At 61.0% G+C, this 20,520-nt stretch overlaps 2 protein-coding genes across 2 annotated transcripts; one reads left to right on the forward strand and one right to left on the reverse strand.

Annotated features, from left to right (window-relative positions):
• The first annotated feature begins 7,525 nt into the window (after positions 1-7,525).
• Positions 7,526-12,587, forward strand: MAFK (MAF bZIP transcription factor K). Its single transcript, XM_055135308.1, has 3 exons — positions 7,526-7,693; positions 10,815-10,889; positions 11,151-12,587. Exons 2-3 carry the CDS (start codon positions 10,854-10,856, stop codon positions 11,580-11,582), a joined length of 468 nt encoding a protein of 155 aa, XP_054991283.1. The 5' UTR covers positions 7,526-7,693; positions 10,815-10,853; the 3' UTR covers positions 11,583-12,587.
• Positions 12,588-13,686: 1,099 nt separating this feature from the next.
• Positions 13,687-18,915, reverse strand: TMEM184A (transmembrane protein 184A). Its single transcript, XM_004617256.3, has 10 exons — positions 18,828-18,915; positions 17,916-17,999; positions 17,421-17,598; positions 15,755-15,920; positions 15,510-15,600; positions 15,353-15,428; positions 15,176-15,267; positions 14,540-14,709; positions 14,165-14,359; positions 13,687-14,077 (listed from the first exon to the last, which is right to left on the reverse strand). The coding sequence occupies exons 3-10, from the start codon at positions 17,595-17,597 to the stop codon at positions 13,839-13,841; spliced, it is 1,206 nt and encodes a 401-aa protein (XP_004617313.3). The 5' UTR covers position 17,598; positions 17,916-17,999; positions 18,828-18,915; the 3' UTR covers positions 13,687-13,838.
• Positions 18,916-20,520: the final 1,605 nt, after the last annotated feature.

Genomic DNA, 20,520 nt, shown 5'->3' on the forward strand with positions numbered 1-20,520 from the left:
GAGGCGGGACTTCCGGGCCCCGGAAGCAAAACTGCGGCGCGGGGGCGGGGGGCGCGCGCGCGAGGGAGACAGAGAGACAGAGAGACAAAGAGACAGAGAGACACAGACAGGGAGAGAGACAGAGACGGAGACACACACAGACACACACGCGCACACGCGCGCGCGCCCCCTGATGGCCGCAGACCGCGTGTCAGGGCCTCGGCCGCCCCGCGTCAGTCAGAGCTCCGAGCCCGAGCCCGGCAGCGCCGCTCGCCCACCTCGCTCCTGCTGCTGCGCGACGGAGCAGCTTCCCTTGGTGTCGCTGAGAAGTTCTCTCACGGACTGTTGCTTCTGACGTCTCGGGACCGTGTGGTGATCGAACCTGGCTGGCTGCGTGCCAGGTGGATGCCTTTCCCTCAGTCCTGTTGCTCCAGCCCCTCTGAGCCGTCTCTGAGGGGGTCACTGAAGTGGATCTCTGGTGGGGTCTCTTGAGAGGACTTAGGTTTCTGAGGTGGTCGCTTAGAGGTCTCTGAGAGTCTCTCAGGTCTCTGTCGGGCATACTGGAGAGGCTACTGAGGGGCCTTGCGGGGACTCCGGAGGGCTCAGAGGGCATCTCTGAGGAGTTTCTCAGGTCTCTGGAGGGTCTCTGAGGAGCCCTCGAGGGGTCTCTTGGGTGGATTCTTGAGAGGTTCATAGGAGGTCTCTGGGGAATAACTGATGGACATAACTGAGGAAGTTTCTGATAGAGCTCTGAAGAATCTAACATTTTTGAGGTCTCCAAGGAGTCACTGAGGTCTATGGGGGAGGGGGCCTCTGTAAGGTCTCTCTGAGGGGTTTCCGAAGTGCTTCTGCGGTCCCTGAAGTCTCTGAGGGATCACTTAAATCTCAGAGGGATCACTGAGGTTTCTGAGGGGGTCACTGAGGAGTCACTGATGTCTCTGAGGAGTAACTGAGGTCTCTAAGATGGGTCACTGAAGTCTCTGACAGGTAACTTGACGGTAATTGAGGTCTCTGAGCAGGGGTCACTGAGGTTTCTCTCTGAGGGGGTCATTCAAGACTGAAGGGTCTCTAATGTCTAAAAGGTCTCTGAGGTCTCTTTTGGGATCACTGAAGGGGGTCTCTGAGGAGTCATTGAGGTCTCTGAAGACATCTCTGAGGGTTTCTGAGGTCTCTGAGAGTTCACTGAGGAGTCAAAGAGGGTCACTGGGGACCTGGGCGATAGTACATCGGGTAGGGCATTTGGCATTTGCCTTGCCCATGGCTGACCCGAATTCAATTCCCAGCATCCCACTTGGTCCTCCAAGCACCGCCAGGAGTAACCCCTGAGCATCATTGGATGTGACCAAAAAATAAATAAATAAAAGAGGGTCACTGAGGAAGTCTCTTTGAAGGGTCACCAAAATCACTGAGGGGTCTCTGAAGGAGTCTCTGGGGCAATTTCTGGAGGGGTCCCTGAGAATTTACTGAGATCTCTGGGAGGTCAAGACTGGGTCTCTGAGGGACCAGAGTCCCTCTACAGCAGGTAAGCTGTACAGCAGGTAAGGTGCTTGCCTTCATGCAGCCAACCCTGGTTCAATCCCTGGCATCCCATATGGTGCCCTGAGCACTGCCAGGTGTGATCCCTGAGTGCAGAGCCAGGAGAAAACCCTGAGCATGGCCCCAAACCCCAATCGGTGTCTGAGGGGGAGGTGTCTCTGAGGTCTTTAAAGGTCACTGTGGAGTCTCACAGGGTCTTTCTAAGGATCACTGAGAGGTCTCTTAGGAGCTACTGAGGGGTCTCTGAAGGGTAACTGAGGTCTTGGGAGTCTGTGAGGAGTAACTGAGGACTCTGAGGGATCTCTGGGGCCCTCTGACATGTCATGACGTGTCTGAGGTCTTTTAAGAGTCACTGAGGGCTGCCAAGATGTGATCCTGGGGGCCGCACGTGTGTGCGGCCTCTCTGCAGCTGCACGAGCATGACTCCAGACACCAGCTAAATTTTTCACCAGGGCAGCTCCTCACAGAATGTCTCCAGACTGAGAACTAAGCCACGGCCCCATGCCTGCCCAGGAGGGGAAAGGTATTTCTCTCTCTCGCCTCTTCCTTGCCAGGGGTGAAGGGCGTGGTGACCGCCATGTTATGACGACCACAGATGGGGTTTACAAGCTTGCAATGATCCAATACCTGGAAGAAATCTCCCTGGACTTAGTTGTTAAAGTACAGAAATCTAAGACCTCATTTCTCTTAACAACAGGTCTGACTCTAGTGGGGTACTCCAGACAATAATAGTGAGATTTGTGTTGAAATATTGAATGTAACCAAAGTAAATAGAAAGTAAAGTGAAATTTATCAGTTACAAGGGGGGGCGGGATGGGAGGTGTACTGTGTTTTTTCTTGGGGGGGGTGGTGGGATATGGGCACTGGTGAAGGGATGGTTGTTTCAGCATAGTATAACTGAGACTTAAGCCTGAAAGCATTGTAATTTTCCACATAGTGATTCAATAAAAAAAATTTTTTTAAAAAAGTCACTGAGGAGGTCTCTGAAGTTCCTGAGAGGTCACTGGGGTCTCTAGGGATCACTGAGGGATTCTCTGGGCTCGTCTCTGAGTCCTGAGGGTTACTGAGGTATCTCTGAATTCTTTAAGGGGTCAGGGTCATGGAGGAGGTCTCTGAGGAGTCTCTCTGAGGCCTCTCAGGATCACTGAGGGTCTGCGAAGATCATTGAGAGGTCTCTTAGGGAACATTAAGGTGTCTCTGTGGTCTTTGAGAGGTCACTGAGATGGTCTCTGAGTGATCTGAGGGGTCTCTGAAGGCATCTCTGAAATCTCTGAGAGGGTCTCTGACTTGAGCAGTCTCCTTGTACTGCTGTGCTTTCTCAGTGGTGATGGCCCTTTGCTTGGGATCATCTTGAGTTGAGGCAGTGGCATGTTACTTGCTCCTGCGGTGTTACCCTCTTCAGGATGAGCAGGGAGTATGCCCCTGCACAGGGCTCCGTGGTCCCCTGAATGTCCCCCTTTTTAGGGGATTGCAGAGTGAGCTTTGTGCCTGCACTCCCCTCACCCTGTCCCTGGTGCCTAGCACACCACCTTCTGCTTCTCCCTGGGAGCTGGGCATCCTGCCTACCATAGCGATAAGTCTTGTGGGCAGGGTCATAGCATGGGTGCCCAACAGTTCACTCTCCTGTCAGTCTTGGCATGGCTGTATGTCTCCTGCTCCTATGCAGACACAGGAGAAAGGCCTGTAGTGGTGTAGCAGGACACTGGGTGGCTGGTATGTGTGGGGTTGTCCTGTCTAGGAGTACATTTGGTGACTCTGGTAAGTACCACTACCTGGAGTTCCCATGAAATCGACAGCTTTACATCAAACCCCAGATGACCCCAAGGGAAACCTTCAAACCTTCCTAGGACGTTCCAGCAGGTGTCTGAGGGCAGAGCCCAAATGCTGTGTGAGCTACAGTCCATGGCACAAAGGACAGACACAGCCTGGAAGGCATAACCTTCTGTGAGGGAAGATAGCACAGCATGGGAGATGGCCATGGCCCCGGGGGATGAGCATAGCATGAGGGAGCATACACTGGAGGCTTCCATCTGACAAGAGTCCTTGAGAAATAAGCCATGTGGCTACTCTCCGAGGACTTAAGGAGATGGTTCCCAATGTGCATAAATGCAGGCAGCTGTCCCCTTTGGGGACCACAATGACAGCAATTCTTACTAGCGTCCAAGTATCTGTACCTTCCAAAGCTGTATTTGGGGACCAGGAGCATCTGGCGGTGGCACCACAGTCATCAGAGTGTCATGCACGGGCCATGGGGAGCATAGTTGAAGGTGGGTGCAGCCATCTGCTTGAGTTTGTGAGATGGGGTTGTCAGGAAATGAAGCTGTGCCTCTGCCTTGCACCCCTGCTCCCATCACAGTCCCCAAGAGGCTTCAGCTTACCCCACATTGCCCAGCCAGGTCCTCTTCAGGAGGTTTGTGGGCACTGTTCACTCCCAGGCAAGCTTCCTGCTGCTTTTCTTTTGTGACTCTTTGGGACTCCCTCTGCAGCATCTCTGTCGGGGCAAATTGCATGCTAGAGTGTCCCCACCAAGCTGCCCCCAACTGGGGAGGCACTGAAGAAGGAGTAAGTGATGGCAGTCAGCAGCAAGGTGCCTCCTCAGGCATTTATGGGGGGCCCCAGGGCAGGACTATTCCTGTGCAGGCCCCGAGAGAGCCAGGTGTCTGTACCTCCCAGGGTCCCAAGGATGCTGAGCAGCTTCTTGAGGTTCCTTGGCACCCACTGAGACAAATACTGCAGACACCTTTCAAACCTGGTCCCCAAGCATAGATGCCAGATCAAGTGTCTGGGCCACACCCTTGGATGCTCTGGGGAGACTCCTTGGTAGCCAAGCAGTGCCTTGATATTCCTGATACCTCTAGTGATCCTAGAGATCCTTATATTCCTGGTGGTCCCAGTACTCTTGGTCCCCTTCCCTGGCTTTCCTAGCTCTGCTTGCCTGTGACCCTGCCTTGTATGTCTCTAATTACAGGTTGTCTCAGAGACTATTTTCAGCGGGGTACATGGGGCCACCAGAACCTGCTCCTCTTATATTACTACTTTTAGATCTGGTCCAGGAGAAGGACCTGTGGATATGCATTTGAGGGCCACTCCTGCCTACCTACTGACCAGGACCAGGCACATATTGTGTGAAGGACTGTCCCAGGGAGTCTCAGAGACCTCCCCCTCAGCATACCCATCTACAGGATCAGGTGGAACTCAGGGAAATGCCTCCCTCTGGGTCGCCATGGTTTCCACACCTCTGAAGCCTGGGGGATCAGACACGTGTCTCCAGCAGACAGCAGGCAGACAGACAAGTCACAGGCTATGACTTGTCTGACCCTCCTGCCCAGCTGTGTCCCTGGGGCTCTGGAACACAGCTGGGGAACAAGTGCCAGTGTGGCCACAGGCTGCACTCCATTAGCGTATCGCCAATGTCCAGAAGTCTCTGGAAGGGCTGTGATGGAACTGGGCTTGCTCTGGGGGTCCTCCAGGGAGCAGGTCCATAGAAGCCTCCTCAGATAGGCTTGCAAGAGGGTGCAGGCTATCTTCTTCCTGTCCCCCTACCCCATGATGGCTGAGTGGGGAAGCTGCTGGGGCCCCCAGGATTGTCCTGCTTACAGGGACACCACATCCTAGTCCTCTCTACATCCCCAAGTGCCCTTCATCCTGGGGTGTGCCATGGTGTATCTCCCACCAGTGTATGGGGCACCCCTCACCTAAGTACAAAGGGTCTTACACCTGTGAAAGAGGGTTTTTTCTGGGCCTATGTAGGGGGGGTCTCAGCTGGATATAGGAAGTGATAGGAGTGCAGGGGGTATCCCCCACCTTTGTCTTAGCCTGCATTCCTTTTCCAGTGCTGTGGAGACCATCTCCTAGCTGGTTTCAATGGAGACAACTTGTGGGGTCCCAGCCTTTTGCTGTTACAGCTGAAGTGACGAGGTGCCTTGTACACCCCCCAATTCTGCTTGTGAATAGGCTTGGCCATGGATGCCCAAAGTGGAATTGCTGGGCTGGAGACAGTACTGCAGTTAGGGCACTTGCCTTGCACACAGCCAATCAAGTTCCATCCCCGGCATCCCTTAGTCCTGCCAGGAGTGATCCCTGAGAGCTGAGTCAGAAGTAAGCACAGCCAGGAGTGGAGCAAAAACAAAAAGATGTGAACTTGCCTTGTTTGAAGGCAAATAAAGTACAAACTCAGTATGGACTGAGATACCAGAGCCCCTGCACCCCCAGCCATTTACTCCAACATCCATGGTACCCCCAGCAGTGTATCTGTACCCCAGATCCCTGAACCCCCCATACTCCTCAGCCTGGCCCCCAGCCATGTCACAAGGCATGGGTGCAATGGGCAAAGAGGTGCTTCTGGTGGTTTTTGGTGCCTCTCCAAGTGCCCCTGGTCCTACTAGTCACACAGCCCCCTGGGACGTTCCCACTCCTTTCCGGCTGCCCTTTCCTGCACTCCCTGGGCACCTCAGGGATGCGTGTGCATTCTACCCCTTTCTGTGACTTATGGTGTTTTGCCTGAAATCTTTTCTATGGTGTCTAAATAGTTAATCATGGCTAGTTTCCTTTTTTGTTTTGCTTTTGGTCACACGTGGCAGTGTTCAGGGCTTATTCCAGGCTCTGTACTTCTGGCAGTAGTCGGGGACCATAGGATAGGTACCGGGGACAAAATCCAGGTAGGATTTTCTGCAAGGCAAGCACCCTACCTGCTCTACTATCATTCTGATCCCATCAATCGCCGTTAGAAAAGCATTTCTTCACTCCAAGTCATTCTTTCCCTACTTGATTTTTTTTTTCGGGGGGTGGGGGGTTGTGGAGGCTCACCCAGTGATGCTCGGGGGTTACTCCTGGCTCTGCTCTCAGGAATCACACCTGACAGTGCCCAGGGGACCTTATGGGATGTCTGGGATCGAACCTGGGTTGGCCGTGAGCAAGCAAGCGCCCTCCCCGCTATACTGGCCCTTCTAGTGTCTTTAAACGTATATTTATTGTGGTAGAAAGTGTCAGATGACATTTGCCACATAAACCACATCGAAGTGAACAGTCAGTGGCATTACTCGCGTTCACTAGGTTGTGCCACCATCCCCATCCATCTCCAGAACTTTCTCCGTGTAACGGGTTTGTAACGGGAGAACCCTCGGTCCACTAGGAGGAGTGGCCCCAGTTCCCTCTGTCCTTTCCGGGTGCTGGCCCATACACAGCCCCGCTTGAAGCTCTAGTCCTCAGTCCCTCCCAGAGACGGCGCGGGAGCCTGCGGGAAGAGCCGAGGAAGCGAAGAGAACCCGGGAGCCCAGACCCCGAGGGCGCGCAGGCCCGGGCGTGGCCGGGAGCAGGTGGGGCTGCCATTGCTCGTGCGGCTGCGCAGGGCAGCGGAGCCCGGGCGGGGCGGGGCCTAGATGGGCGGAGCCGCAGCACGCAAAGTAGGCGGGCGAACAGGTGGGGGTGCGCAGCGGCCTGAGTCAAGCACGGAGCTCGCGGAGGCGGGGCGCTGGGCGGAGCGGCGAGCAAGGCGCGGCCCGAGACCCGCGCTGGGTTCTCAGGGGAGGGAGTGGGGACGGGGGGGGGGGCCGGGCTCAGCCCGAACCCGGCGCGGGATTGGCGGGAACGGGAAGTGGGTGGGGCGGGGGCGGCCCGATCCCGGCGCGGTGTTGGCGGGAGCGGGAAGTAGGCGGAGCAGGTGCGGCCCGAGCTCGGCGCGGGGTTGGCGGGAGCGGGAGGTGGGCGGGGCGAAGCGACCGAGCCCGGCGCGGGGTTGGCGGGAGCGGGAGGTGGGCGGGGCGGAGGCGGGCGGGGCGGAGGCGGCCGAGCCCGGTGCGGGGTTGGCAGAAGCGGGAGGTGGGTGGGGCGGGGGCGGGCCGGAGCGGCCGAGCCCGGTACGGGGTTGGCGGGAGCGGGGGTGGCGGGGAGGGAGCGGGGCGTGTCAGCCAAACCCGGCGCGGGGTTGGCGGGATCGGGAGTTGGGCGGGGCGGGCGGCCGAGCCCGGCGCGGGCCGCGAGGGCGGGGCCTGGTGACGCGCGCCGACGCTATCCCGGAAGCGGTGTCAGAGGCCGGGAGCCGGGCGGGCGGGCGGACTTGTTGTTCTTCGCGAAGTCGGAGCCGAAGCGCGCGGCGCGGGCGGTGGCCGCGGGGAGCGAGCGCGAGGGCAGAGAGCGCGAGCCCAGGAGCCGCCGCGCGCTCGCGCCTGCGCGAAGCCAGGTGAGCGGGCCCTGGGCCCTCCGGCCGCGGGTCTCGGCGCGGCCCGACCCGGCGACCCGCGCACCTGCCGCGCTCCGGCTCGGCCCGGAGGGGCCCGGGGGCCGCGCCCAGCCCCTTCCAGGCCCCGGCGGCGGCGCGGGGGCGGGGGTTGCGCCACGTGCCGGCCGTGCGGGCCCCGTGGGCCGCACCTGCCACCTGTTGCGGGACCCCGGGCCGGGCGCGGCGGGCGTGCGGGGGCGGCCCGCGGGGTCCCCGAGGGGGCGGGCTCGGGTCCGGGCGGGCAGCGGGCGCGGCGGTTCTAGACGCTTCTGCCCTCCACGTGCGCGCGGGCCCTGCGCGTCTGTGCTCAGGCCGCCGTGGCGGGTGCAGGTTCCGGACCGGGACCGGAGCCGGGCCGTCCGCGGAAGTGGGCCGGCGGGCGGCTGTAAACAGTGACTCACCGCCCCGCCTCCCGCGACGCGGCCCCGCTTACTTTTGCTTTTCCCGAGCCACTGGCGGCGCGGTTCCTCTTTCTCACAGCTCCGGGAAACTGAAAGTGTTCTCTCGAGAACGTAGAGCAAGTGGGACGCACCCGCATCATTTAGCAGCGGGAGCCAGGCCCAAGGGTGTCCCCGAACTGCTTTTTCCCAGTTTTCAGGAATAAAGAAAGAAAAAAAAGTTCCAGGAACCCAGTTGCACCCAGAAGTTCCCACCCTCTCGGGCCTGCTGCTAGGACCACCCTTCCTGCTGGTCTGTGCTTTGGGCCTCAGACCTCCCCGGGCAGGTTCAGACCCCCAGGGCTGGCCATGGGGTGTCAGGAGCTGGAGCCGCAATAGAGGGTGCAGGAGAGCGGGTCAGATGGGGAGAGGGCAGGGCGCTCGGCGGGGTGGGGGTCAGGACCTTCAGGAACCCAGGGCTGCCTTAGGAGTTGGAGGGTGCAGAGCTGGCCGGTGGGGGTGTGACGCCTGGTTGCTGCCAGCCCTGGGTCACCTCTGGATGGAGCCAGGGTGACACAGCTTCCTGCCACTGCAAAGGCGAGGTGACACATGTCCTCCAGCCGCAGACAGTCACGTCCTGCCCAAGGGCGGCCTGCCAGGGCCAGCCTGCAGCTGGGCGGGGGCCGGGCTGGGGGTTCTAGTGGGAACTGCGGGGCATGCCCCTGAACTCGGTGCCTGATGTGTGGAGGCTCCTGGGAATGAGCCTGGTCCAGGATGTTTCTCTCCCTGTGCTCGTGACTCTTCAGGGACACCTAGTCTGGGGTCACTGAAGACGCCCTGTCCCCTCCAGCCTCCTCACAGCAGTAGCTTCTGAGTGAAATCTGCACCTTCTGGGGCAGTCGGCCCTCTCGGGGGACACTCCCCTTCCATGCTGCAGGCACTTGGAGAGTTCAAACAGGTGCCCGGGAGTGTGTGGCAGAGGTGTCTGGAGGGGTGGCCCCGCTGTCTGCACCCGGGCAGGGGAGCCCAGCTAGACCCTGCAGGAAGTGTGCGTGGTGCTGGCAGCTGGGACCCCTCCTCTGCAGAGGAGCCCCTCTCTCTTCCCTGGGGCCTGGCTGTGGGGCGCCCCTCCCTGGGCAGGTGGGCTGCAAGTTCTCAGTGACTTGACCGAGGTCAGGAGCTGTGTGCCCTGACTCAGCGGTGCTGACTAGGGCATGGGCAGTGGTGGCACCCTGGAGCTGCCGCGAGCGGGGGCGTCGGCCCTGTGGGCACAACCCCTGCCAGGGCTGTGGGCACTGGGCTCTCGAAGCTCCTCATGCCGGAGCCCCTTTCTCAGAGCCACGTGGGAAGTGGCGCTGGGGTCTGTGCTGGGCATCAGCTTCTAGGAGCCGCAAGTGCACGGGCAGAGGGGCCGGCAGGTCTGCTGTTGTGGCACCTGCACGCGGCCAGCAGAGCTTCCTGACCGAGTCCCTCCCCTGCCTCCTGTCAGACCTACCTCCACATCTGCACGTGCCACCCTCCGCCTCCCTCAAGCTCCTCCCACAGAAGGTTCTAGGCTTAAGGGAGTTCCCACAGTGCGCCCCCCCACACACGGGACCCAGCGGTTCCAGCAGTGTCCCCTGAGGCCGGGGGGAGTCAGTGGCCTCAGGTGGGGCTGTGCCCGGCCACCTTTCGGGCCCCCCTGGTAGAGGGCGGTGGCCTGGTCAGCCGGGCCTTCCCGCGGGAGCAGCAGCCTGGCGGCCGGAATGTGACTGGCTCCTGTAAACAGGGTGACTCACCGCCCAGCTATGCCCGAGTCCCGGCCTGTGTGCTGGCGCCGCCCCCTCCCGACATGGAAAAGTTTCCCAGGGTTTCAGACCGCTGCTGGCGATGGCCTTGACCTAGGGGTGGGGCTGGGGGGAGCTTCTCCATTCTCGGAGGGTTGCCCCCATCCTCATCACCACCCTGGGCCAGAGGACAGCCAGGTTTGGGGGCACTAGGCGCCAGGCCCCCAGGAGAGTACCACTGGCAGGGTCTGTGTTCAGGGGTCTCTGATGGGGGCTGCCCGTTCTCCCACTGGCCTCTGGAGACACCCCCAATGGCCGTTCAGGGCCCTGACCAGTGGTTGCTGTGGGCTTCCCTGTTGCCATGGCAACCATCAGGGTTGGCTACTTCCCAAGGTCGCCATGGCAACTATCAGAGGGGGGAATCGTGCGCGGGATGGGTTGGCTGCTTTTCTATGAATGATTAGAATGTGTGACCCAGTACAGGAGGTGCTTAAGCAGGGCGGGCACTGAAGCTGACCCCCCTCCTTCTTCCTTCAGCCCCATACCACCCTGCCCACCAGGGGTTTGGGGCCTGGCAGGGGCGATGCAGGTGGTGCAGTGATGTCACCACTGCAGTGCCCTTCAGCGCTAGGATTGCTGAGGTGGGCGGGGCCCCAAGCGTGGTGGGTGCCTCTCTGGTGGGCAGAGTGCCTTGGGGCTTGTCAGCACTGGGCCCCCAGACTGATGTCGGAATTTGGGGCTGAGGCTGGGAGCAGCCACAGTGGGCACCTGCATTACCCCCCATGCCAGGAGCTCCCAGCACAGACCCCGAGAGTGTCGGGCAGCTCAGACGCGGGCACTGAAGGATACTTACTTCGGACGCTGTGGGGCAGTGAGGGTGGGGTGACCTCTGACGGCTGCAGCCTGGCCCAACCAACTAGGTCTGCTCTGTCTCCCTAGTGACAACTCCCAGCGCTTGTCGGGTGCCGGTGCCAGGTTATGACGACGACTCCCAGACCGAACAAGGCACTAAAGGTGAGCGGGAGGTGTGGGGTGCGGCCTGTTGAGCCCGCCGAGGCCGAGTCCCCTCTGAGTGCTTCTCGCCTGGGACAGAGTGGTCCACCCCTCCACATCTGGCAGGGTGGACATGGCCCTCAGGGGGGCTCTGGAGGTGCCAGGGGTCCTTCTCTGCCACCCACTGTGTGCTGGCCCATGCCCTGGTGACAGGTGGGATGGGGCGGGGGACAGGCGGTGTTGGTGCCTGGGGAACCCAGGGCTCAGCTGTGTGCCCCACAGGTCAAGAAGGAGGCGGGCGAGAACGCCCCCGTGCTGAGTGACGATGAGCTGGTGTCCATGTCGGTGCGGGAGCTGAACCAGCACCTGCGTGGCCTGACCAAGGAGGAGGTGGTACGGCTGAAGCAGCGGCGTCGCACTCTCAAGAACCGCGGCTACGCCGCCAGCTGCCGTATCAAGCGCGTGACACAGAAAGAGGAGCTGGAGCGGCAGCGGGTGGAGCTGCAGCAGGAGGTGGAGAAGCTGGCCTCGGAGAACGCCAGCATGCGGCTGGAGCTGGACGCACTTCGCTCCAAGTACGAGGCCTTGCAGACCTTCGCCCGCACTGTGGCCCGCGGCCCCGTGGCGCCCACCAAGGTGGCCACCACCAGTGTCATCACCATTGTCAAGTCGGCCGAGCTCGCCAGCTCCGTGCCCTTTTCAGCCACGACCTAGTGTGGGCAGGGCGCCCCTTGGGGATGGACCTGGGGTCTCCCTGGGCCGGGCCTCGGGGCCAGACGCATCGCTCTTGATCCACAGGGCCTGTGTCCCCATCTTGTGCCTGTCTGTGCCCTGGCCAGTGGGCGGGCGCCTGCACTGACCCCCGGATTCTGAAGGAGCTCAGCTCTGCAGGGTACATGTGGCCCTGCGTGACCTTTGCCCAAGCCGCTGCTCACACACTGTGGGGCGGTGGGGGTGCCCGTAGAAGTGATGTGGGTGCAGGTGGGGAGACGTTCCCTCTGCGTCGGGTTGACTGAGGGGTCTTTTGGGAGGCTGGGACGGGGACTGCTGCCACCCAGGCCAGCCGGACCTTCTTGCGCCCGCTTCCCAGCTTAGAGGGACATCAGGGCCTTTCCCAGAGCACTGGGTTCTGGGTAAGGCGGGCATGCCCTCAGCGCCCCTGCCCGGTGGGACCCCCTCGCCATGACCCAGGGAGAGGTGGGCGACAGCTGGCACCAGAGGCTGCAGCGTGTCCAGGGCCTCGGCCTGCTGGGGCAGAGAGCAGGGCCGGCGGTGGCCAGCTGTCAATGCCGTAGCGCGGTAGGTAATCCACATTGGATGTCATCGGGCCACGGGGAAATATTTAAAAGAGAGACTTCTATATATATAAAATTATATCACATTTTACCGTACAGAGTTTTCGTACCTTTTTCTCCTGTTTGATACTGTAAGGCCGGACACGTAGAGCCTCGGGCCCCCAGCATCCCCCTACTGTGGCGTGTCGCCGTCACGGTGTGAAGCTGGATTTTTATTTAAGAAAAGGCCCCTGGTTGGGGCAGCCCACCTTCCTGCCCCCACAAGCAGCCCAGGGGAGCAGGCGCTTGTTTCGTGCTGCTGCTTCCTGTGATCTAAGTTACTGAAGGGCCCAGCGCAAGCCATGAGCTCCTCAGCCCCCTAATTTATTGTCCTTCATCTGCTGCAGTGCTTTGTACCTTCAATAAAGTTTTCTAGGTCCTGTGAGCAGCTCTGTGCTTTGGGTGGGGGTGTGGGGTCTGCCAGTCACTGTGCCCCCCCATATATAGGGTTCAGGCAGCAGCAGGGAAGTGAACTCTGGCCCCCAAGTGTAACACCCAGCCAGGGTGGCTGTGAGGTGCCTGAAATAAGTGCAGTGCACCTCACCTCCATCCAGCCAGGCCCACCCGATCTTCGGGAGCTGGTGTGGGGTGGCCAGACTCCCACAGGGCCAAGAGCTCTAGGCTGGGGCTCCCCCTGCCTGACCTGTGCCCTGTGCCAGCTTCCGGCCCACTGCTGCTGTCCTGGTCTCTGCGAGTTCGATGGCTTGCTGTGCAGCGCTGGGTGGCAGGGCTGGCAAGCAGGGGCCACCTTCCCTGGGGGGCAGGCCTGCACGTGCCCTCTCCCCCCACCCCCCACAGGAGCCAGCTCCTGGGGCCAGCCCTTGGAGTCTGTGCTGGGAGCGCGGGGCTGGGCCAGTGCCCATGGCTTCTCCATCCCAAGTTTTGGGCACACGTGCCAGAGTGGCCCATCCAGGCCAGCCTCTGTCCAGTGGACCCTGGCCACTCAACCTCCTGCCGTCTCCGGAAGGCTGGTTTCCGGGTGCACCCTCCCCCACGTCTGCTGAGTGACCTGTTTGAGCGCCTGGCGTGGGCAGCACTGGGGTGGGGCTGTGTGTCGGGCACGATAAGCAGAGGCTGGAGGTGGCTCTGCAGGTTCTCCCCACACAGCTGGCCTCGAGACACCGGCCCGGAGCAGGCCCTCAGTCCAGTCTCCTGCATCTCCCCTTTCCCCGGGACCTGTAAATGGAACCTGCAGCCTGGGGGGCTCCCGAGGCCCAGACCCTGCCCACTGCCCTGCATCCCCCACACGAACACTGACCCCAGCGCCACGCAGCAGCCCGTCACCCATGATCAGGTGGGCCCAGGTCTCGAAGAGGGTTGAGGCAGCCCCCAGCACTACCAGGCTCTGCAAAGGGGCAGGGCTGGGGTCCCAATCCCAGGAAGAGACACATGCTAGGTCTGTCCTGGGCTGAGCTGAGAACCCTCACACCCCCCGGGCGCGCTGTGGAGAGCAGAGACGCGAGGAGCAGGCCAGCCAGCAGAAACGCTTATGTTTATGTATAAATAGGTGGCGTGGGCGGGATGCATGGCAGGGGCCACCTACAGAGTCCCCGGCTCCCGGCCGGGCTGGCCCAGCAGGGGCAGAGCACACCGCAGGGCCCCGGACTGGCCAGCCCCACTCGCAGGCCCGAGGCCCCTATGGCTCCTCTGGGGGGATCAGCTCTCTTTTCTCTGTGCTGCCCCTGCCAGGGCCGCCAGCCAGGCCAGGGGGCATGCGGGACACAGGGTGCGGGCTCTGGCCGGGCGCGGGCGCCTCGTGTGTGGCCTGCTGCGTGTAGCGCTGGTAGGCGGGTGAGAAGTTGTGGATGACGTCATGCACGATGTCCCGGGGGCTCACCGTCTCCCTGAGGCCACTTGAGATGCTCTGCATGGGCGCTGGTCACGGGCAGGGGTGTGGGCGCCGCCGAGCCTGGTCTCCCACACCCCCAGGGGACCCCAGTCCTATGTGGTGGGCATGCTCACCTGGCGGGTCCTTCTTCTCCGAGTACACCTGGCATGGGAAGGCGCGGCGCAGCGCCACTGCCGCGAACACCATCTCCACGCAGATGAGGAAGTTCTGGTAGCCAGCGGCCAGCGTGCCGGCGCCCACACGGCTGCCGTCCACATCCTGCACCTCAGGGATGGCCCCACACCGCTCCAGGATGGCCAGCAGCATCCCTGGGGACAGCCACCGTCAGCCACGCCCCTCCCCTGGAGGCTGGGCCCCTCGTGGGGCCAGGATGGACCCCTGATGCAGGCGCCCCACTACACCTGGGCTCAGCCCTGCCCCCACCTGGTGTGAGACCCCCCCAGCAGGGCAGGCTGGGCTCTGAAGCCCCGCCCAGCAGCCCGACCCACCCTGCCAGAAGGACAGGAAGACGATGGCCTTGATGGTGAGGAACTTGAGGACTGGCTCGAAGGGCTGCAGCAGCTCCCGGGTGGTGAAGTAGAAGAGGAGCAGGGCGTAGAGCGCCAGGCTGGCTGACACGTTGTAGGTGAGGGTGACGTACAGGTAGCCGCTGTGGGTGCTGGGGCCGGAGCAGAGGCCGGGTTCAGAGGGACCTGCCCCTCTGGCCTCCCTCACCCCAGCCCAGCAGGCCTGCCCCGCTTGCAGGCTGCAGCCCACCAGGGAGGCCTCCCTCGGCCCCCTGAATCACGGCCCTGCGCCTGTGGTGTGCCTCAGCATGGGGTACATACAGGTGGGAGAGGTGCTCGTTCCCATGCTGGGGGGAGCACATGCCATGACCGTGTAAGGGGGAGAGCACGTGCATCTGACCATGTGTATTCATGTGCATGACCATGGTGCACATGTACACATTCATGTGAAGATGTCTGCACATGGTGTGTGTGTGCTTGGTGCATGCTAGGTGCCTGCTTCCCTCGCACCTCCATGGCTTCTCTAGTGAAGAGTGAGCTCCCAGCCCAGTGCTCCTGAATCCGCCTGTGGCCTGGAGGTGAGCAGGCCGGCCCTGCCCCTGCCCCCAGCAGCCTTACCTGAAGTCCCCGTCGTGGTATTTGCCCAAGGCCTGTAGGACAATGGTGGCCACGGCCATGACGGGCTTCACCACACAGAACTGCAGCGTGGCCTGGGCAGGGGAGGACACAGGAGGGGAAGTCTGGGCGCGCCCAGGACGCACCCTCCGCGCCATGGGGCACCAGCTCGGCTCTCACCTGCTTGCAGAAGCGCAGGAACCCGATGGAGTAGGACAGCCCCCCCAGGCAGCACGTGCCGTACACACAGCTGGACCTGTGGGGCGGGCGCAGTTCCTGAGGCCACATCCTGGCCAGCGGTGGCACTCGCGGCCGGCGGCTCTCGGGGCCCCCTTACCGGATGGGCTTTCCCCGGATCTCGGCCATGATGGCGCTCTCGCCGCCCAGGTACTGGAAGCAGAGACTCAGGAAACTGTAGATGACAAAGGCTGTGGCCTTGGACAGTGAGCCCAGGCCTCTCCCCGCACACACGGGACCCTCCCACAGCGCGGCAGCCCAGGGGCAGCCCCCACACGGGGAGTCCAGCTGTGCCGTGCAAGGACGTCCCCACATGCCTGCCCAGACAGCGGCCTCGGAGCTCACCCTCATAGCAGTCCCGCACGGAGTCCAAGTAGACGTAGTGCTGGTGGCCGCCCAGGAGGAGGAGGCTGAGCCAGGAGTCAAAGGCGTAGACGGGCACGATGAGCAGCAGGCGGACGATGTAGCGCTGCTCGTGGGGGACCGTGTAGGAGCGCAGGTGCAGGTAGATCTGGGGACAGCACAGTGGGGTCTCCATAGCCTCGGCCGGCGGGCTCCTCCGGGCTCCTCCGTGAAGGCCAATCACGCCCGCCCACCCTCCCTCCCTCCCTCCCTCATTCCCTTCCTTCCTTCCTTCCTCCCTCCCTAACTCCCTCCCTCCCTCCCTCACTCACTCACTCTCTTCCTCCCTCACTTCCTCACTCACTCACTCATTCATTCACTCACTCATTCATTCACTCCCTCCCTCCCTCGTTCATTCACTCACTCTCAAACTTCCTCCCTCACTCCCTCACTCACTCATCCACTCGTTCACTTACTCATGTATTCAAATCACTCAGTTATCTATCTACCAGCTGTCATTTATTCATTCACTTGCTCATTCATTCATTCACTCACATGTTTATCCATCGTCCTTCATTCATGCATGAATGAGAATTCCCGAGGCCCCTCCATGCCTGAGTGGTGAGAGTGGACACTGCTGGCATTTCAGTGTGGCTGGGAAAGAATGGTACCCTGTGCCCTCTCTGGGCATCATTCTGAGACATCCTGAAACCCAGGGTTTGTGGGGGCCCTGTGTAGGGTGTGGATGACGCTGGGTGCAGTCACCATAGGGGACCAGTCAGGCAGGGAGCTGCCCAACCGTCCGGTCCACGTGGCGAGAAGGGAAGGAGGCAACCCTCGTCCGGCCCCTGAGCAAGAGGCCCAGGGAGCAGGGGATCCTCTCCAGCCTGGTGCCCCCCTAAAGCAAGGGGGCTGAGAGCACTGTCACTGGACATGGAGTGCATGGCCCCCTGAGTTCCATCCCCGGCACCCCATAGTGTCCCCCGGCCTTTCCTGGCATGGTCCCTGAACCCAGAGCAGGAGCAAGTCCTGAGCACCTCCAGGTGTGGCCCCAAGCCAGAACTAAACAAAGCGAGGGTGCTGGCCATCCGCTGTCCCCGGGCTCTGGTGGGGAAGGAGGGTGGGGAGCTCAGCCCTTGGGGTCCGGCTGTGGGTCGCCAGGAGGCTGAGACACAGGCACCTGGCTCAGATCAGGTCTGCAAGGAAGGGGCCACGGCCCAGAACACAGGCACTGGCCTGCCTGGCCCTGGCTGCTAGGTGCCGCCCTGGCTGGCCCTGGAACTGCAGCCCAAGACCTTCTCCCACCAGGCAGAGTTAAGCAGCACCCATGGGCCCTCAGGTGAAAAACCAGCACCCATGGGCCTCAGATACTTCAGGGCAACCTGTTCTGGGGCCACTGGCTACCCTCTCTCTCCTCTGCCTATTTCTTGCCGGGGACACCCCAACTCGCCCCGGGGCTCCCCCAGCTCCAGTTGAGCTATGGGAAGGACGACGACGGCCCCTACCAGGGCCCCAGAGCCCCACGCAGGGGTCAGGGATGGTCCCGCCTGGCCTCAGGGCCTGTGGGCCCCACAGAGCCAAGTCCGGGCTCATAGCTGCCTGGGAGCTGGCCGGGCACCGCTCCACAGAACCTCTGTGAGCACAGCACCCGCTGTGCCCAGACGGTTACCTGGTGGCAGGAGAGCATCAGTGCTGCCCCCACGAGGGTGCCCGTCAGCCCGCGGGCCAGCGCCGAGGTGAGGAAGAGCTGGGTTGTGTCCTGTGAGCTGTTCCCTGGTGGGGACATCTGCGGCCCTGACTGCAGGGGGGCACTGGCCGTGCCCGGGGTCCCCACAGCAGTGCTCATCCTAGGAGACCGGGTATCATGGCAGGGAGTGAGGGCAGGTGTGCCGGCAGGTGGCGCCAGGCAGGGCAGTACCCAGGGCCCGCCGGGGTGGGGCCTGGGCTGTGCCTCTCTGCCCACGTGGGGCTCTGGGCTTGCAGGGACTGAAGGCCTGGAAAGGGGCCTGTGGCTGCCGGGTGGTGGCATCAGGACCCCCAGGCTGGCACTGGGTAACAGATGCAGAGTCCCTGGGACCAGCCCACTCTCCTGGCGCCCCCTTCATGGCCTCCCCAGCCCACCCACGGCATGGCGGGCAGCCCTTGCTGTCCTGGCCGTGCCTACCTCTCAGTCAGGAAGCTCCTGTCCCGGCCCAGGCCTGGCCTCCAGGGACACCTGGCTGGTCATCAGTGTGGCCACGTGGCTGCCCTGGAAACCACACGGGGGCGGTGCAGGCTGGGAGGCTGGGAGGTGTCTTCATGGCCACCTGAGCTCCCAGAACGCCCGCCCCCACCTCCTGCTGGCTGCTGGCTGCCTGCGCTCCGCCACCCGTGCCAGGTGGCTGGCAGGGGCGGGACCTGCCCAAGAGGCCGCACTCCCGCTGGAGCGACAGGAAGCGTGGTGGACAGCTGACCCTGCACAGGGCCTTGTCCATCCCAGGCCAGAAGCCAGCTTGGAGGCTGGGCACGTGCTCTGCGCAGGGGTCTACTCGACTGCGAGGACCGCCCCGACGGGATGGCTGGTGTTTGCAGATTTTATCCCCAGTTATGGAGCCCCCTTGGTAATCTTTCTGGCCTCGGGGGAGGCTTCGCTGTGTCCCCACTGCAGGGGGCTGCTCTGCATCTGTGGACACAGGAAGTCAGATGTGGGGCCTTGAGGCAGGAACCGGACCAGGGGCACAGACGGGGTGGGGCAGAGCAGGGAGGCTGGAGGCGGGAGCTGGGCTCTGTGGGCCAACGGTCATCGCCCGCCTGAGGAGTATTCAGGAAAGGGCTCACACAGGCAGGTGGGAAACTGAGGCAAAGGAGGTGCAGCAGGGGGCAGGGTGAGCAGGTGGTAGAGACTCGGCTCTGGAGGCGGGGGGCGGGGGATGCAGACTGGGAACCCCACCATCTGAGGCAGACGACCGTTCCTTGGGAAAAGGTGGTGTGGCTGGTGTGGGCGGGGCCCCCAACACACACAGCTGCTGTGGGAGGCAGCAGCTCTTAGCACCAGAGGCCCTGGGTAGAGCCGCCCGCAGGGAGGCCAGGCGCTCACCTCTTCAGGGTGATTCTCACAGTCCTGTTCAGTCGCCACCTCCAGGAAGTTCTCCAATAAAGTTCTGGCTCTGAAGCTCTTCCTCCCTAAAAAAAAAAAAAAGACATCCAGGGCTAGCCCCAGCTACCCGCCCTTCCTATCCCCTGCTGGACATTCTCCAACATGGGGCTGAAGAGGGGGTCCCCCATGTCCTCTCCACCCCCTCTCCTCTGGTTTCTGGGCAGGGCCCACAGGACAGCCCCAGGCCTCTGTCCCATCAGGCTCCCACCCTCAGCAGGCCCGGCTGCCTCTGGGCTTCATTCTCTGCGAAAGAAGTCTCAGGTTTAGGGTCCTTCAAGGGGGCCGAGGGCACCTTGAGGGCTGGTACCTCCCCTGCTGGCTGCAGCCTCCTGGGACCGGGACCCTGAGCAGGAGGGAGTTGGCCACTCAGCAGAGGTGGCGGGCTGGGCCGGGGCAGTGGAGCTGCCTGTGGGCCAGGCCCTGCCTATACCTGGGGCAGGTAGACCTGGGCCAGCCGCTGCCAGCTTCACTGGGCCCCTGCTTGGCTGCACTGCCTGCCATCCCTGGGCCCATGGGCGTTCCTGTGAGCCCTCTCGGACCCCCTTCCCAGCCCACTCAGTCCCTGAAGCACGGAAGGACACATAGAAGCTCAGCTAGGGGGAAGCTCACTCTCTCTCTCTCTCTCTCTCTCTCTCTCTCTCTCTCTCTCTCATACACACTCATACACATACTCACACACTTATACACATACACACACTCACACACTCATACACACTCATACACAAACACTCACACACTCACACACATACACATACTCACACACTCATAACCACACACACACACTCATACACACACACACATACCCGCACAAATACATACACACTCACACACAAATACACATACACACTCACACACATACACATACTCACACTCATACACTCATACACACTCATACACACATGCACACACACTTATATACACATACACACTCACACACATACACATACTCACACACTCATAACCACTCACACACACACTCATACACACACTCACACACATACCCACACAAATACACATACACACTCACACACACTCATACACATACACATACTCACACACTCACACACATACCCACACAAATACACATACACACTCACACACACTCATACACATACACATACTCACACACTCATACACACATACACACTCATACACTCATACACACATGCACACACTTATATACACATACACACTCATACACGCACTCACACTCATACACACTCACACACTCATATAAACACTATGCACACTCACACTCATACATACTTATACGCACACTATACACACACTCATACACTTATACACACATATACACACGCACACTCATACATACTCACTCATACACACATACACTCATACACATACACATACACTCATACACATACTCACACACACTCATACACACTCACACACATACACTCATACATACACTCACTCACACACACTCATACACACTCACACATACACTCATACATACACTCACTCACACACACTCATACACATACACACTCATACACACACTCACACTCATACTCACATTGATACACACACATTGATACACACATACACATACACACTCAGCTAGGGGGAAGCTCACACTCATACACACACTCACACATACATACATACTCAC

Source organism: Sorex araneus, chromosome 4, assembly GCF_027595985.1.
Source record: "Sorex araneus isolate mSorAra2 chromosome 4, mSorAra2.pri, whole genome shotgun sequence".
In the NCBI taxonomy this organism is placed as follows: domain Eukaryota; kingdom Metazoa; phylum Chordata; class Mammalia; order Eulipotyphla; family Soricidae; genus Sorex; species Sorex araneus.